Below are 18,397 nucleotides of genomic sequence, written 5' to 3' on the forward strand. Positions count from 1 at the left end.
TGTGGTCCGTCACCCCATTTAATGTGGTTCGCCACCCCATTTAATGTGGTCTGAAATTTAATTTAATGTGGTCCGCCACCCCATTTAATGTGGTCTGAAATTTAATTTAATGTGGTCCGTCACCCCATTTAATGTGGTCTGAAATTTAATTTAATGTGGTCCGTCACCCCATTTAATGTGGTCTGAAATTTAATTTAATGTGGTCCGCCACCCCATTTAATGTGGTCTGAAATTTAATTTAATGTGGTCCGTCACCCCATTTAATGTGGTCCGTCACCCCATTTAATGTGGTTCGCCACCCCATTTAATGTGGTTCGCCACACCATTTAATGTGGTCTGAAATTTAATTTAATGTGGTCCGTCACCCCATTTAATGTGGTCTGAAATTTAATTTCATGTGGTGCGCCACCCCATTTAATGTGGTCCGTCACCCCATTTAATGTGGTCTGAAATTTAATTTCATGTGGTGCGCCACCCCATTTAATGTGGTCCGTCACCCCATTTAATGTGGTCTGAAACTTAATTTAATGTGGTCCGCCACCCCATTTAACGTGGTACGCCACACCATTTAATGTGGTCCACCACCCCATTTAACGTGGTGCGCCACCCCATTTAATGTGGTCTGAAATGTAATTTCATGTGGTGCGCCACCCCATTTAATGTGGTCTGAAACTTAATTTAATGTGGTCCGCCACCCCATTTAACGTGGTACGCCACCCCAGTTAATGTGGTCCGCCACCCCATTTAACGTGGTCCGCCACCCCATTTAATGTGGTCTGAAACTTAATTTCATGTGGTGCGCCACCCCATTTAATGTGGTCCGTCACCCCATATAATGTGGTTCGCTACACCATTTAATGTGGTCCGCCACCCCATTTAATGTGGTTCGCCACCCCATTTAATGTGGTTCGCCACACCATTTAATGTGGTCCACCACCCCATTTAATGTGGTGCGCCACACCATTTAAAGTGGTCTGAAATTTAATTTCATGTGGTGCGCCACCCCATTTAATGTGGTCTGAAACTTAATTTAATGTGGTCCGCCACCCCATTTAACGTGGTACGCCACCCCATTTAATGTGGTCCACCACCCCATTTAATGTGGTGCGCCACACCATTTAATGTGGTCTGAAATTTAATTTCATGTGGTGCGCCACCCCATTTAATGTGGTCTGAAACTTAATTTAATGTGGTCCGCCACCCCATTTAATGTGGTGCGCCACCCCATTTAATGTGGTCTGAAACTTAATTTAATGTGGTCCGCCACCCCATTTAACGTGGTCCGCCACCCCATTTAATGTGGTCTGAAACTTCATTTCATGTGGTGCGCCACCCCATTTAATGTGGTCCGTCACCCCATATAATGTGGTTCGCCACACCATTTAATGTGGTCCGCCACCCCATTTAATGTGGTGCGCCACACCATTTAAAGTGGTCTGAAATTTAATTTCATGTGGTGCGCCACCCCATTTAATGTGGTCCGCCACCCCATTTAATGTGGTTCGCCACCCCATTTAATGTGGTTCGCCACACCATTTAATGTGGTCCACCACCCCATTTAATGTGGTGCGCCACACCATTTAAAGTGGTCTGAAATTTAATTTCATGTGGTGCGCCACCCCATTTAATGTGGTCTGAAACTTAATTTAATGTGGTCCGCCACCCCATTTAACGTGGTACGCCACACCATTTAATGTGGTCCGCCACCCCATTTAACGTGGTACGCCACACCATTTAATGTGGTCCACCACCCCATTTAATGTGGTGCGCCACACCATTTAATGTGGTCTGAAATTTAATTTCATGTGGTGCGCCACCCCATTTAATGTGGTCTGAAACTTAATTTAATGTGGTCCGCCACCCCATTTAACGTGGTACGCCACCCCAGTTAATGTGGTCCGCCACCCCATTTAACGTGGTACGCCACCCCAGTTAATGTGGTCCGCCACCCCATTTAACGTGGTCCGCCACCCCATTTAATGTGGTCCGGAACCCCATTTAATGTGGTCCGCCACCCCATTTAATGTGGTCTGAAACTTAATTTCATGTGGTGCGCCACCCCATTTAATGTGGTCCGTCACCCCATTTAATGTGGTTCGCCACACCATTTAATGTGGTCCGCCACCCCATTTAATGTGGTTCGCCACCCCATTTAATGTGGTTCGCCACACCATTTAATGTGGTCCACCACCCCATTTAATGTGGTGCGCCACACCATTTAAAGTGGTCTGAAATTTAATTTCATGTGGTGCGCCACCCCATTTAATGTGGTCTGAAACTTAATTTAATGTGGTCCGCCACCCCATTTAACGTGGTACGCCACACCATTTAATGTGGTCCGCCACCCCATTTAACGTGGTACGCCACACCATTTAATGTGGTCCACCACCCCATTTAATGTGGTTCGCCACACCATTTAATGTGGTCTGAAATTTAATTTCATGTGGTGCGCCACCCCATTTAATGTGGTCTGAAACTTAATTTAATGTGGTCCGCCACCCCATTTAACGTGGTACGCCACCCCAGTTAATGTGGTCCGCCACCCCATTTAACGTGGTACGCCACCCCAGTTAATGTGGTCCGCCACCCCATTTAACGTGGTCCGCCACCCCATTTAATGTGGCCCGGAACCCCATTTAATGTGGTCCGCCACCCCATTTAATGTGGTCTGAAACTTAATTTCATGTGGTGCGCCACCCCATTTAATGTGGTCCGCCACCCCATTTAATGTGGTCCGCCACCCCATTTAATGTGGTCCGCCACCCCATTTAATGTGGTCCGTCACCCCATTTAATGTGGTCCGCAACCCCATTTAATGTGGTCCGCCACCCCATTTAATGTGGTCCGCCACCCCATTTAATGTGGTCCGCCACCCCATTTAATGTGGTCCGTCACCCCATTTAATGTGGTCCGTCACCCCATTTAATGTGGTCCGCCACCCCATTTAATGTGGTCCGCCACCCCATTTAATGTTGTACGCCACACCATTTAATTTGGTCCACCAAGCCATTTAATGTAGTTCACCACTTAATCATATGTGGTCCGCCACGCCATTTAAAAGTTTAAATATCTACTTGTCACTTTGACTTCTGATTTCAGAGCAAGTTATCCATCAATCTGCTAATAAAACATGCAAACATCAAAATAAGTTGTCCATGCAAATTGTGTAACAAAGCTATTTCTGTTTATATTTACATACATTCACTTGGAGTTTGACACCCCTGTTTTAAGTCATGTGACTGAGGGATGCAGTGGTGTGTTTGAGTCATGTGACTGAGGGATGCAGTGGTGTGTTTAAGTCATGTGACTGAGGGATGCAGTGGTGTCTTTAAGTCATGTGACTGAGGGATGCAGTGGTGTGTTTGAGTCATGTGACTGAGGGATGCAGTGGTGTGTTTAAGTCATGTGACTGAGGGATGCAGTGGTGTCTTTAAGTCATGTGACTGAGGGATGCAGTGGTGTGTTTAAGTCATGTGACTGAGGGATGCAGTGGTGTGTTTAAGTCATGTGACTGAGGGATGCAGTGGTGTGTTTGAGTCATGTGACTGAGTGATGCAGTGGTGTGTTTAAGTCATGTGACTGAGGGATGCAGTGGTGTGTTTAAGTCATGTGACTGAGGGATGCAGTGGTGTGTTTAAGTCATGTGACTGAGGGATGCAGTGGTGTCTTTAAGTCATGTGACTGAGGGATGCAGTGGTGTGTTTGAGTCATGTGACTGAGTGATGCAGTGGTGTGTTTAAGTCATGTGACTGAGTGATGCAGTGGTGTGTTTAAGTCATGTGACTGAGTGATGCAGTGGTGTGTTTAAGTCATGTGACTGAGGGATGCAGTGGTGTGTTTGAGTCATGTGACTGAGTGATGCAGTGGTGTGTTTGAGTCATGTGACTGAGGGATGCAGTGGTGTGTTTGAGTCATGTGACTGAGGGATGCAGTGGTCTCACCCTGGTCATGATGTAGTTGTGCAGGCTGTTGACAAAGTGCATGAGTTTGACTCTTAGTAAACACATGCGATGAATCTGCTGCTTGAGCGACTCTTTGGCCTTCACATGGTCAGCCACTTCCCCTTCCACTTTCTTGGTGAAATCTGAAAAGGTCACACCACACAGGAATGATTGGCAAGTTAAAAGAGGTTCCAGCAGGTTCCCAGCACCCGCAGCACGTTAGAAGAAAGTGTCGTACCACTGAATCGAAGCGTGTCCAAACTGTACTTGGCCCACTTGATCTGCAGCAGCAGCAGGAAGACCTGATTGTAAATCTTCTGGCACTCGGAGCTGATCACAATGTCCACAGGCCAGGGAACCTGACCGGCAGAAGAGGTGATGCAATTCTCAAAACCAAGACCATCAATGGTGATCTAGAATGATACATCTACATCAGGGCTGTCCAAAGGGCGGCCCGGGAGCCACTTGCAGCTCCTTTTTTTAACAGCCAGCTTCACAATCATTAGCATTCTAATATTAGCATGCTAGCATTTATGTTAATTTTGCAGGTATACACCTCAGCGTGAAATATCGTGTTACTTGACGAATGATACCTTAGCATGCTAATGTTAGCAGGCTAGCATTTTAAACACATGTTTCCAGGTACACACCTCAGAGTAATATCTTTGGGAGTTAGCATGTGTCAACATTCTAATATTAACATGCTAGCTTTTTTGTTAATTTTGCAGGTGTACACCTCAGCGTCAAATATTGTGTTACTTGACGAATGATACCTTAGCGTGTTAACGTTAGCATGCTAGCTTTTCTTTTTTTTTTAGCTAATTTTGTAGGGATACACCCAGGTTATATTTTAGTCCTTGATGCATGCTAATGTTACCATGCTAGCATTTTAAACACATTTTTAAGGCACACACTACAGAGTAGTAATATATATTGGTACGTGACGTCATAGTTAGCATTTCAACATTCTAATATTATCATGCTATCATTTCTGGTAATTTTGCAGGTATACACCTTAGTCATATTTTAGTACTTGATGCATGCTAATGTTACCATGCTCGCATTTTGAACAATTTTTTTCAGGTACACACCTCAGAGTAATACGTTTTAGTACTTGACGCTTGTTACAGTTAGCATGTCAACATTCTAATATTAACACGCTAGCTTTTTTGTTAATTTTGCAGGTATACACCTCAGCGTCAAATATTTTGTTACTTGACGAATCATACTTTAGCGCGTTAACGTTAGTATGCTAGTTTTTTTTCTAGTTAATTTTGTCGGTTACACCCAAGTCATATTTTGGTATTGATGCATGCTAATGTTATCATGCTAGCATTTTAAACATGTTTTTGCAGGCACACACCACGGAGTAATATGTTTTGGTACTTGTTACAGTTAGCATTTCAACATTCTAATATTATCATGCAAGCTTTTTTGTTAATTTTGCAGGTATACACCTGTTGCTTGTTAATTGACAAATGATACCTTAGCGTGTTAACTTTAGTGTGCTAGTTTATTTTTTTTTTTCATATTTTAGTACTTGATGCATGCTAATGTTACCATGCTCGCATTTTGAAAAACATTTTCAGGTACACACCTCAGAGTAATATGTTTTAGTACTTGACGCATGTTACAGTTAGCATTTCAACATTCTAATATTATCATGCTAGATTTTTTTGTTAATTTTGCAGGTATACCCCTCAGCGTCAAATATTGTGTTATTTGACGAATGATACCTTAACGTGTTAACGTTAGCATGCTAGCTTTCTTTTTAAGCAAATTTTGCAGGCATACACCCAAGTTATATTTAGGTAATTGATGCATGCTAATGTTACCATGCTAGCATTTTAAACACATTTTTCAGGTAACACCTCAGAGTAACATCCTTGGGAGTTGACGCATGTTATAGTTAGCATTTCAACATTCTAATATTAGCATGCTAGCATTGTTATTAATTTTGCAGGTATACACCTCAGCGTCAAATATTTTGTTACTTGACGAATGATACTTTAGCGTGTTAACGTTAGTATGCTAGCTTTTTTTTAGCTAATTTTGTAGGGATACACCCAAGTTATATTTTACATTTGAAAACACATTTTTTTAAGCACACACCACAGAGTAATATATTTTGGTACTTGTTACAGTTAGCATTTCAACATTCTAATATTATCACGCAAGCTTTTTTGTTAATTTTGCAGGTATACACCTGTTGCTTGTTAATTGACAAATGATACTATAGCGTGTTAACTTTAGAGTGCTAGTTTATTTATTTTTTCATATTTTAGTACTTGATGCATGCTAATGTTACCATGCTCGCATTTCTGAAAAACATTTTCAGGTACACACCTCAGAGTACTATGTTTTAGTACTTGACGCTTGTTACAGTTAGCATGTCAACATTCTAATATTAGCATGCTAGCTTTTTTGTTAATTTTGCAGGTATACACCTCAGCGTCAAATATTGTGTTACTTGACGAATGATACTTTAGCGCGTTAATGTTAGTATGCTAGCTTTTTATTTTTTTAGCAAATTTTGTCGGTTACACCCAAGTCATATTTTGGTACTTGATGCATGCTAATGTTACCATGCTAGCATTTTAAAACACATTTTTTTAGGCACACACTACCGAGTAATATATTTTAGTAGTTTACGCATGTTACAGTTAGCATGTCAACATTCTAATATTATCATGCTTGCTTTTTTGTTAATTTTGCAGGTATACACCTCAGCATCAATTATCGTGTTACTTGACGAATGATACCTTAGCGCAGGGGTGTCCAAAGTGCGGCCCGGGGGCCATTTGTGGCCCCCCGCAGGTCATTTTTTAACGGCCCCACGGCACATTTTAAAAATACAATTGAAAAAAATTAAAAACATGATAAGTGGTATAAAAGAGCAAACAGGTGAAATGTAACAAGAAAATGTTGCAATGTTTACTCTAATAACACAAAGCTGCCATGCAGGCTGTTTCTTTCTTTAAAAAATAATAATGAATCAAAATCAATGTCATTATGAATTATTGACCTATTCGAGGCTCCAATTACGTCACATTTGAGATATTTTTGGGGAAAATGTTGCATATTTTGTGTTTGCCATATAAAAAACTGAGCTATTTTTTATAAAGGGCCTAAAACGAACAAACGAAAAACATAAACAACAATAAAACGTATAATTGACGGATAGATCTGAAGTTGATCTCGATTATTGTGTTAAAAGTAAACAGTAAAAAAAAAAATAGAATTTATTTTTTAACACTATAATTATTTGGATCCCCAATAATTTTAGTGTGATTTGTTTTGAAGTGTCATTGCTCAAAAAATAATAATGAATTAAAATCAATGTTGTTATGAGTTATTGACCTTTTTAAGGCTCCAATTATTATATAATCTCAAGTATTCCACTTAAAAATGTTATTGTGTGAAAATAGTGCATATTTTGTATTTTTTCCATAAAAAAACAGGGTTTTCTTTGACAACAAGAGCATACAACTTAAATCTTTAAAAACGTTATATTGACAGATGTTGATCTAGAGATTTAAAACTTGAATAATAATAATAAAAATAATATAACTGAATAATGACACATTTTTAATATTTTCCTGACTAAAACCCTTTGGGGTCCCTGGGATCAAGCCTGAGTGGAGGCCTAAATGTATATATTTTATACAGATATTGTATTGGTTTTTAAAATAAAAAATATCAAAATGGCCCCCGCTTGCTTTGATTTTTCAGAATGCGGCCCTCCAAAAAGTTTGGACACCCCTGCTTTAGCGTGTTAACGTTTTTATGTTTTTTTGCTCATTTTGTCGGCGTACACCCAAGTCATATTTTAGTCCTCGATGCATGCTAATGTTACCATGCTAGCATTTTCAAACATACTCTCAGAGTAATATATTGTAGTACTTGACGCATGTTACAGTTATCATTTCAGCATGCTAGCTTTTTTTAGTTCATTTAGCAGTTTATATTATGCTATTTCACTAATGCTAAAAATTAGCGATTGATAGCATGTTAGCAGTGTAATGTTAGCATGCTAGCTGTTTTAGCTCATTTTTGCTCATGTTTTTGTTACTTACTAATTAACGTGACGCTATCTAGCGTGGCGAATACATATATGTTTAAGAGTTCTTTCTTTATTCATAGTCATGTTTACAGCAGCTAGTACTTTTCCTTTGTATATTCTGCCAGTTTCTCTTTGTCTTCATAGGTCTGTTTAGTGTCTTAAGACACTGGAATGTTAATACACCCCCCTTCTTGCCTTATCATATGAGTGTATTGGTGTGGGCTGATCTCCTGAAGCTTCAGTAAAACGTGATAATATTCCTATTCTGTCTTGATGGTCCTTCTTACTCAGCATATATGTCATCGAAAGAACTTGGGATTGACCAGTAACTTAGATTCCCTGGGAGGAAGAGCTGGTTGACGCAAAACTAGCCAGAGAGCTAACTGTTAGCATTTCAGTTCAGCTTTGGCTCTTCAGCATTTATTGGTTTATGAATCCTGCAAACTAAAACCGTCCAAGATACTTTTGACAATATTTACCTTGTAGCTGAGGGTCAGTACTTCGAGATTGTTGACGGGATGTTTTTTCCGGGCCGGGTCCATAGTCTCCAAGAAGATTGACAACCTTACAAGAAGAACGACAGGACTTACTCAAGTCGTCCAGCCGTACTCACACACACAAAGACGGCAGTACCTGCTACTGTCCTCCGGGCAGCGCTGTCCCACGGCCTCCTGCAGCTGCGCGTTGAGGAAGGACGGCTGCTGCCAGGTCTCCTTCTCCCGCACCTTGTCAAAGATGGCCGTGTAGAAGTCGTACATGGTGTCTCCGGCCTCCAGCAGGAAGTAGTTCCTCATGGCTTGGAGGTACTCCAGCAGCCTGGGGTCGGAGCCGAAGTACAGGTGGGAAATATGTTCAAACTCCCGCTTACAGGACAATGTAATGTTGAATGTATAAAACCCAAAACCAGTGAAGTTGGCATGTTGTGTAAATGGTAAATAAAAAGAGAATACAATGATTTGCAAATCCTTTTCAACTTATATTCAATTGAATAGACTGCAAAGACAAGATATTTACCACTGTGTTACATGGCCTTTCCTTTTAACAACACTCAGTAAACATTTGGGAACTGAGGAGACACACTTTTGAAGCTTCTCAGGTGGAATTCTTTCCCATTCTTGCTTGATGTACAGCTTAAGTTGTTCAACAGTCCGGGGGTCTCCCTTGTGCTATTTTAGGCTTCATAATGCGCCACACATTTTCAATGGGAGACAGGTCTGGACTACAGGCAGGCCAGTCTAGTACCCGCACTCTTTTACTAGGAAGCCACGTTGATGTAACACATGGCTTGGCATTGTCTTGCTGAAATAAGCAGGGGCGTCCATGGTAACATTGCTTGGATTGCTCCAAAACCTGTATGTACCTTTCAGCATTAAAGGTGCCTTCACAGATGTGTAAGTTACCCATGTCTTGGGCACTAATACACCCCCATACCATCACACATGCTGCCTTTTACACTTTGCGCCTAGAACAATCCGGATGGTTCTTTTCCTCTTTGGTCCGGAGGACGCAACGTCCACAGTTTCCAAAAAACAATTTGAAATGTGGACTCGTCAAGACCACAGAACACTTTTCCACTTTGCATCAGTCCATCTTAGATGAGCTCGGGCCCAGCGAAGCCGGCTGCGTTTCTGGGTGTTGTTGATAAATGGCTTTCCCTTTGCATAGCGGAGATTTAACTTGCACTTACAGATGTAGCGACCAACTGTAGTTACTGACAGTGGTTTTCTGAAGTGTTCCTGAGCCCATGTGGTGATATCCTTTACACACTAATGTCGCGTTTTTAGATGCAGTACCGCCTGAGAGATCCAAGGTCCATAATATCATGGCTTACGTGCAGTGATTTCTCCAGACTCTCTGAACCTTTTGATGATATTACGGAGCGTAGATGGTGAAATTCCTAAATTCCTTGCAATAGCTGGTTGAGAAATGTTGTCCTTAAATTGTTGGACGATTTGCTCACGCATTTTGTTGACAAAGTGGTGACCCTCGCCCCACCCTTGTTTGTGAATGGAAGCTGCTTTTATACGCAACCACGGCACCCACCTGTTCCCAATTAGCCTGTTCACCTGTGGGATGTTCCAACTAAGTGTTTAAATGAGCATTCCTCAACATTCTCAGTCTTTTTTGCCACTCGTGCCAGCTTTTATGAAACATGTTGCAGGCATCAAATTCCAAATGAGCTAATATTTGCAAAAAATAACAACGTTTTCCAGTTCGAATGTTAAATATCTGGTCTTTGCAGTCTATTCAATCATTACACGTTGTGTAAATGGCAGCTCCACTTTCTAGTGTATTGTCAAGCCAGGACCAAAACACTTGCCGTGGACTTCTGTGAGATGCCGTGCGTGTGATTTGCTTTTTCTTTGGATTGGCCCTGAGTCGCAGGACCAATCTGCTCTTACTTGTAGTCCTTCTTCAGCGTCTTCATGAGGTTCCCGCAGCACTCGATGTAGCGCTTCTGGATGTGAGGGTAGAGGCAGGAGCGCAAGGTGAGCTGGAAGGTCTGGCAGGTGACCGCCTGGGAGGAGCGGTCCACGGTGAAGTCGTCCTTGGAGAAGCGCTGGTGGAAGTCGCTCTGCTCCAAGTAGAGCCTGAGCAAAACACACGTCCGGTTAGACAACTTCTCCTTTCCTCAAAATGTCACTTCCTCTTTGCAAGGCAAGCATTTTGGACGTAAATAGAGCCTCAGGCCAGAGAAGTGAAGGACATGGTGCATGGTTACTTCTCCAACTAGAGAAGGACTAGGAGAGAACACCCTCCACCAGGTCCCACCAGTAAAAAAAAAATCCTCAATCCAGACCGTTATCCCGAGCTTTTTGAGTTATCTAAGGCAGAATGGAAGAAACAGAGTGAGGCCTCTTGTCAGTCGTCTACTATCTTTGTCTCTGCAAGCCGCTAGCATACACACACAGAAATGTAAAGTAATGTAAACATGATATCACTATATATCACTATAGACACGTAATCCATATCAATAAAAAAATGATAGTATTTTTTCTACTACATAGGAAGAAAACTGCAAAAGGAGCATGTATTCATGTATGAAAAAAGTCTGATTGATTGACATGACGTAAAACCAGGGCTGTGTGATGAAATGATATCACTTTACTGTATATCATGATAGACACGTAATCGATATCAATAAAAAATGTATTTGATATTATTTGTTCTACTTTATAGGAAGGAAACTGCAAAAGGAGCATGTATTTATGTATGAAAAATGTGTGATTGATTGACATAACATTAAACCAGGGCTGGGCGATAAAATGATATCACTATATATCATGATAGACATGTAATCGATATCAATAAAAAATGCGTTCGATAGTATTTTTTCTACTTTATAGGAAGAAAACTGCAAAAGGAGCATGTATTTATGTATGAAAAATGTCTGATTGACATAACACTAAACCAGGGCTGGGCGATTAAATGATATCACTATATATCACGATAGACACGTAATCCATATCAATAAAAAAATGAGAGTATTTTTTCTACTATATAGGACGAAAACTGCAAAAGGAGCATGTATTTATGTATGAAAAAATCTGATTGATTGACATGACGTTAAACCAGGGCTGGGCGATTAAATGATATCACTATATATCACGATAGACATGTAATCAATATCAATAAAAAATGTGCATGATAGTATTTTTCCTACTTCATAGGAAAAAAACTGCAAAAGGAGCATGTATTTATGTATGAAAAATGTGTGATTGACATGACGTTAAACCAGGGCTGGGCGATAAAATGATATCACTATATATCACGATAGACATGTAATCGATATCAATAAAAAATGCGTTCGATAGTATTTTTTCTACTTTATAGGAAGAAAACTGCAAAAGGAGCATGTATTTATGTATGAAAAATGTCTGATTGACATAACATTAAACCAGGGCTGGGCGATTAAATGATATCACTATATATCACGATAGACACGTAATCCATACCAATAAAAAAATGAGAGTATTTTTTCTACTATATAGGACGAAAACTGCAAAAGGAGCATGTATTTATGTATGAAAAAATCTGATTGATTGACATGACGTTAAACCAGGGCTGGGCGATTAAATGATATCACTATATATCACGATAGACATGTAATCAATATCAATAAAAAATGTGCATGATAGTATTTTTTCTACTTTATAGGAAGAAAACTGCAAAAGGAGCATGTATGTATGTATGAAAAATGTCTGATTGACATAACATTAAACCAGGGCTGGGCGATTAAATGATATCACTATATATCACGATAGACACGTAATCCATATCAATAAAAAAATGAGAGTATTTTTTCTACTATATAGGACGAAAACTACAAAAGGAGCATGTATTTATGTATGAAAAAATCTGATTGATTGACATGACGTTAAACCAGGGCTGTGCGATAAAATGATATCACTATATATCACGATAGACATGTATTCGATATCAATAAAAAATGTGCATGATAGTATTTTTCCTACTTCACAGGAAGAAAACTGCAAAAGGAGCATGTATTTATGTATGAAAAATGTGTGATTGACATGACGTTAAACCAGGGCTGGGTGATAAAATGATATCACTATATATCACGATAGACACGTAATCCATATCAATAAAAAAATGAGAGTATTTTTTCTACTATATAGGACGAAAACTGCAAAAGGAGCATGTATTTATGTATGAAAAAATCTGATTGATTGACATGACGTTAAACCAGGGCTGGGCGATTAAATGATATCACTATATATCACGATAGACATGTAATCGATATCAATAAAAAATGTGCATGATAGTATTTTTTCTACTTTATAGGAAGAAAACTGCAAAAGGAGCATGTATTTATGTATGAAAAATGTGTGATTGATTGACATGACGTTAAACCAGGGCTGGGCGATAAAATGATATCACTATATATCATGACAGACATGTAATCGATATCAATAAAAAAATGCGTTCGATAGTATTTTTTCTACTTTATAGGAAGAAAACTGCAAAAGGAGCATGTATTTATGTATGAAAAATGTCTGATTGACATAACATTAAACCAGGGCTGGGCGATTAAATGATATCACTATACATCACGATAGACACGTAATCCATATCAATAAAAAAATGAGAGTATTTTTTCTACTATATAGGACGAAAACTGCAAAAGGAGCATGTATTTATGTATGAAAAAAGTCTGATTGATTGACATGACGTAAAACCAGGGCTGTGTGATGAAATGATATCACTTTACTGTATATCATGATAGACACGTAATTGTCATGTCTGTTCATGTTTTTGTTTTGGCCATGTGTTTGTTTTTTGGACTCTTTTTAGTTCCTGGTTGCACTTCCTTGTTTGGTTTGGTTTCCATGGTCAACCATTAGTTTCACCTGGTTCACCTGTCTTGTCACGCACCTGTTTTCACTGATCACGTCACTATTTAAATCTGTCTGTTTCTGTTGTTCGTCCTGGCGTCCTCACAGTATTTCAGCACTCTGCTTCATGTCATGTCACAGTTCTTTGCCAAGTAAGTTTTGTTCATTTATGCCACAGTGAGTGTTTTTGTTTAATTGTTCATAGTTTCTGCATTTATGCAAGTTTTGTGTTTATTACCAAGTTTTGTATTTCCGCCTTTGTGCGCGCCTTTTGTTTTCCTAGTCAAGTTTTTTACCTCCACTGTGAGCGCCTTTTGTTTATTCCTTTTTTTTAATTTGTTAAAATTAAATCATGTATTTAAATTCACGTCTTGCACGCGCCAATTTTCCTTTGCCTTCCGGAGGAACACAACCCAAGAATCAAGTCTTGACAGTAATCGATATCAATAAAAAATGTATTTGATATTATTTGTTCTACTTTATAGGAAGAAAACTGCAACAGGAGCATGTATTTATGTATGAAAAATGTGTGATTGATTGACATGACGTTAAACCAGGGCTGGGCGATAAAATGATATCACTATATATCATGATAGACATGTAATCGATATCAATAAAAAATGCGTTCGATAGTATTTTTTCTACTTTATAGGAAGAAAACTGCAAAAGGAGCATGTATTTATGTATGGAAAATGTCTGATTGACATAACATTAAACCAGGGCTGGGCGATTAAATGATATCACTATATATCACGATAGACACGTAATCCATATCAATAAAAAAATGAGAGTATTTTTTCTACTATATAGGACCAAAACTGCAAAAGGAGCATGTATTTATGTATGACAAAATCTGATTGATTGACATGACGTTAAACCAGGGCTGGGCGATTAAATGATATCACTATATATCACGATAGACATGTAATCGATATCAATAAAAAATGTGCATGATAGTATTTTTCCTACTTCATAGGAAGAAAACTGCAAAAGGAGCATGTATTTATGTATGAAAAATGTGTGATTGATTGACATGACGTTAAACCAGGGCTGGGCGATAAAATGATATCACTATATATCATGATAGACATGTAATCGATATCAATAAAAAATGCGTTCGATAGTATTTTTTCTACTTTATAGGAAGAAAACTGCAAAAGGAGCATGTATTTATGTATGGAAAATGTCTGATTGACATAACATTAAACCAGGGCTGGGCGATTAAATGATATCACTATATATCACGATAGACACGTAATCCATATCAATAAAAAAATGAGAGTATTTTTTCTACTATATAGGACGAAAACTGCAAAAGGAGCATGTATTTATGTATGAAAAAAGTCTGATTGATTGACATGACGTTAAACCAGGGCTGTGTGATGAAATGATATCACTATACTGTATATTATGATAGACACGTAATCGATATCAATAAAAAATGTATTTGATATTATTTGTTCTACTTTATAGGAAGAAAACTGCAAAAGGAGCATGTATTTATGTATGAAAAATGTGTGATTGATTGACATGACGTTAAACCAGGGCTGGGCGATAAAATGATATCACTATATATCATGATAGACATGTAATCGATATCAATAAAAAAATGCGTTCGATAGTATTTTTTCTACTTTATAGGAAGAAAACTGCAAAAGGAGCATGTATTTATGTATGAAAAATGTCTGATTGACATAACATTAAACCAGGGCTGGGCGATTAAATGATATCACTATATATCACGATAGACACGTAATCCATATCAATAAAAAAATGAGAGTATTTTTTCTACTATATAGGACGAAAACTGCAAAAGGAGCATGTATTTATGTATGAAAAATGTCTGATTGACATAACATTAAACCAGGGCTGGGAGATTAAATGATATCACTATATATCACGATAGACACGTAATCCATATCAATAAAAAAATGAGAGTATTTTTTCTACTATATAGGACGAAAACTGAAAAAGGAGCATGTATTTATGTATGAAAAAATCTGATTGATTGACATGACGTTAAACCAGGGCTGGGCGATTAAATGATATCACTATATATCACGATAGACATGTAATCGATATCAATAAAAAATGTGCATGATAGTATTTTTTCTACTTTATAGGAAGAAAACTGCAAAAGGAGCATGTATTTATGTATGAAAAATGTGTGATTGACATGACGTTAAACCAGGGCTGGGTGATAAAATGATATCACTATATATCATGATAGACACGTAATCCATATCAACAAAAAAATGCATTCGATAGTATTTTTTCTACTTTATAGGAAGAAAACTGCAAAAGGAGCATGTATTTATGTATGAAAAATGTGTGATTGATTGACATGACGTTAAACCAGGGCTGGGCGATTAAATGATATCACTATATATCACGATAGACATGTAATCGATATCAATAAAAAATGTGCATGATAGTATTTTTCCTACTTCATAGGAAGAAAACTGCAAAAGGAGCATGTATTTATGTATGAAAAATGTGTGATTGACATGACGTTAAATCAGGGCTGGGTGATAAAATGATATCACTATATATCATGATAGACACGTAATCCATATCAATAAAAAAATGAGAGTATTTTTTCTACTATATAGGACGAAAACTGCAAAAGGAGCATGTATTTATGTATGAAAAAATCTGATTGATTGACATGACGTTAAACCAGGGCTGGGCGATTAAATGATATCACTATATATCACGATAGACATGTAATCGATATCAATAAAAAATGTGCATGATAGTATTTTTTCTACTTTATAGGAAGAAAACTGCAAAAGGAGCATGTATTTATGTATGAAAAATGTGTGATTGACATGACGTTAAACCAGGGCTGGGTGATAAAATGATATCACTATATATCATGATAGACACGTAATCCATATCAATAAAAAAATGAGAGTATTTTTTCTACTATATAGGACGAAAACTGCAAAAGGAGCATGTATTTATGTATGAAAAATGTGTGATTGATTGACATGACGTTAAACCAGGGCTGGGCGATTAAATGATATCACTATATATCACGATAGACATGTAATCGATATCAATAAAAAATGCGTTCGATAGAATTTTTCCTACTTTATAGGAAGAAAACTGCAAAAGGAGCATGTATTTATGTATGAAAAATGTCTGATTGACATAACATTAAACCAGGGCTGGGCGATTAAATGATATCACTATATATCACGATAGACACGTAATCCATATCAATAAAAAAATGAGAGTATTTTTTCTACTATATAGGACGAAAACTGCAAAAGGAGCATGTATTTATGTATGAAAAAATCTGATTGATTGACATGACGTTAAACCAGGGCTGGGCGATTAAATGATATCACTATACATCACGATAAACATGTAATCGATATCAATAAAAAATGTGCATGATAGTATTTTTCCTACTTCATAGGAAGAAAACTGCAAAAGGAGCATGTATTTATGCATGAAAAATGTGTGATTGACATAACATTATACCTGGGCTGGGCGATTAAATGATATCACTATATATCACGATAGACACGTAATCCATATCAATAAAAAAATGAGAGTATTTTTTCTACTATATAGGAAGAAAACTGCAAAAGGAGCATGTATTTATGTATGAAAAATGTCTGATTGACATGACGTTAAACCAGGGCTGGGCGATTAAATGATATCACTATATATCACGATAGACACGTAATCCATATCAATAAAAAAATGAGAGTATTTTTTCTACTATATAGGAAGAAAACTGCAAAAGGAGCATGTATTTATGTATGAAAAAATCTGATTGATTGACATGACGTTAAACCAGGGCTGGGCGATTAAATGATATCACTATATATCACGATAGACATGTAATCGATATGAATAAAAAATGTGCATGATAGTATTTTTCCTACTTTATAGGAAGAAAACTGCAAAAGGAGCATGTATTTATGTATGAAAAATGTCTTGATTGACATAACATTAAACCAGGGCTGGGCGATTAAATGATATCACTATATATCACGATAGACACGTAATCCATATCAATAAAAAAATGAGAGTATTTTTTCTACTATATAGGACGAAAACTGCAAAAGGAGCATGTATTTATGTATGAAAAAATCTGATTGATTGACATGACGTTAAACCAGGGCTGGGCGATTAAATGATATCACTATATATCACGATAGACATGTAATCGATATCAATAAAAAATGTGCATGATAGTATTTTTCCTACTTCATAGGAAGAAAACTGCAAAAGGAGCATGTATTTATGTATGAAAAATGTCTGATTGACATAACATTAAACCAGGGCTGGGCGATTAAATGATATCACTATATATCACGATAGACACGTAATCCATATCAATAAAAAAATGAGAGTATTTTTTCTACTATATAGCACGAAAACTGCAAAAGGAGCATGTATTTATGTATGAAAAAATCTGATTGATTGACATGACGTTAAACCAGGGCTGGGCGATTAAATGATATCACTATATATCACGATAGACATGTAATCGATATCAATAAAAAATGTGCATGATAGTATTTTTCCTACTTCATAGGAAGAAAACTGCAAAAGGAGCATGTATTTATGCATGAAAAATGTGTGATTGACATGACGTTAAACCAGGGCTGGGTGATAAAATGATATCACTATATATCATGATAGACATGTAATCGATATCAATAAAAAATGCGTTCGATAGTATTTTTTCTACTTTATAGGAAGGAAACTGCAAAAGGAGCATGTATTTATGTATGAAAAAATCTGATTGATTGACATGACGTTAAACCAGGGCTGGGCGATTAAATGATATCACTATATATCACGATAGACATGTAATCGATATCAATGAAAAATGTGCATGATAGTATTTTTCCTACTTCATAGGAAGAAAACTGCAAAAGGAGCATGTATTTATGCATGAAAAATGTGTGATTGACATGACGTTAAACCAGGGCTGGGCGATTAAATGATATCACTATATATCACGATAGACACGTAATCCATATCAATAAAAAAATTAGAGTATTTTTTCT

At 37.6% G+C, this 18,397-nt stretch overlaps 1 protein-coding gene across 1 annotated transcript in view; it reads right to left on the reverse strand.

The window, feature by feature from the left end:
- tubgcp5 (tubulin gamma complex component 5) overlaps positions 1-18,397 on the reverse strand; it is a 55,962-nt gene that overhangs the window by 4,850 nt on the left and 32,715 nt on the right. The window contains exons 15-19 of the mRNA XM_062039287.1: positions 10,407-10,595; positions 8,638-8,820; positions 8,484-8,568; positions 4,180-4,300; positions 3,942-4,084 (exon numbers count right to left, since the gene is read on the reverse strand). Of these exons, the coding sequence (XP_061895271.1) occupies positions 3,942-4,084; positions 4,180-4,300; positions 8,484-8,568; positions 8,638-8,820; positions 10,407-10,595 (721 nt within the window). The remainder of the gene's footprint in view (positions 1-3,941; positions 4,085-4,179; positions 4,301-8,483; positions 8,569-8,637; positions 8,821-10,406; positions 10,596-18,397) is intronic.

Source organism: Entelurus aequoreus, linkage group LG27 (assembly GCF_033978785.1).
Source record: "Entelurus aequoreus isolate RoL-2023_Sb linkage group LG27, RoL_Eaeq_v1.1, whole genome shotgun sequence".
Classification (NCBI taxonomy): Eukaryota; Metazoa; Chordata; class Actinopteri; order Syngnathiformes; family Syngnathidae; genus Entelurus; species Entelurus aequoreus.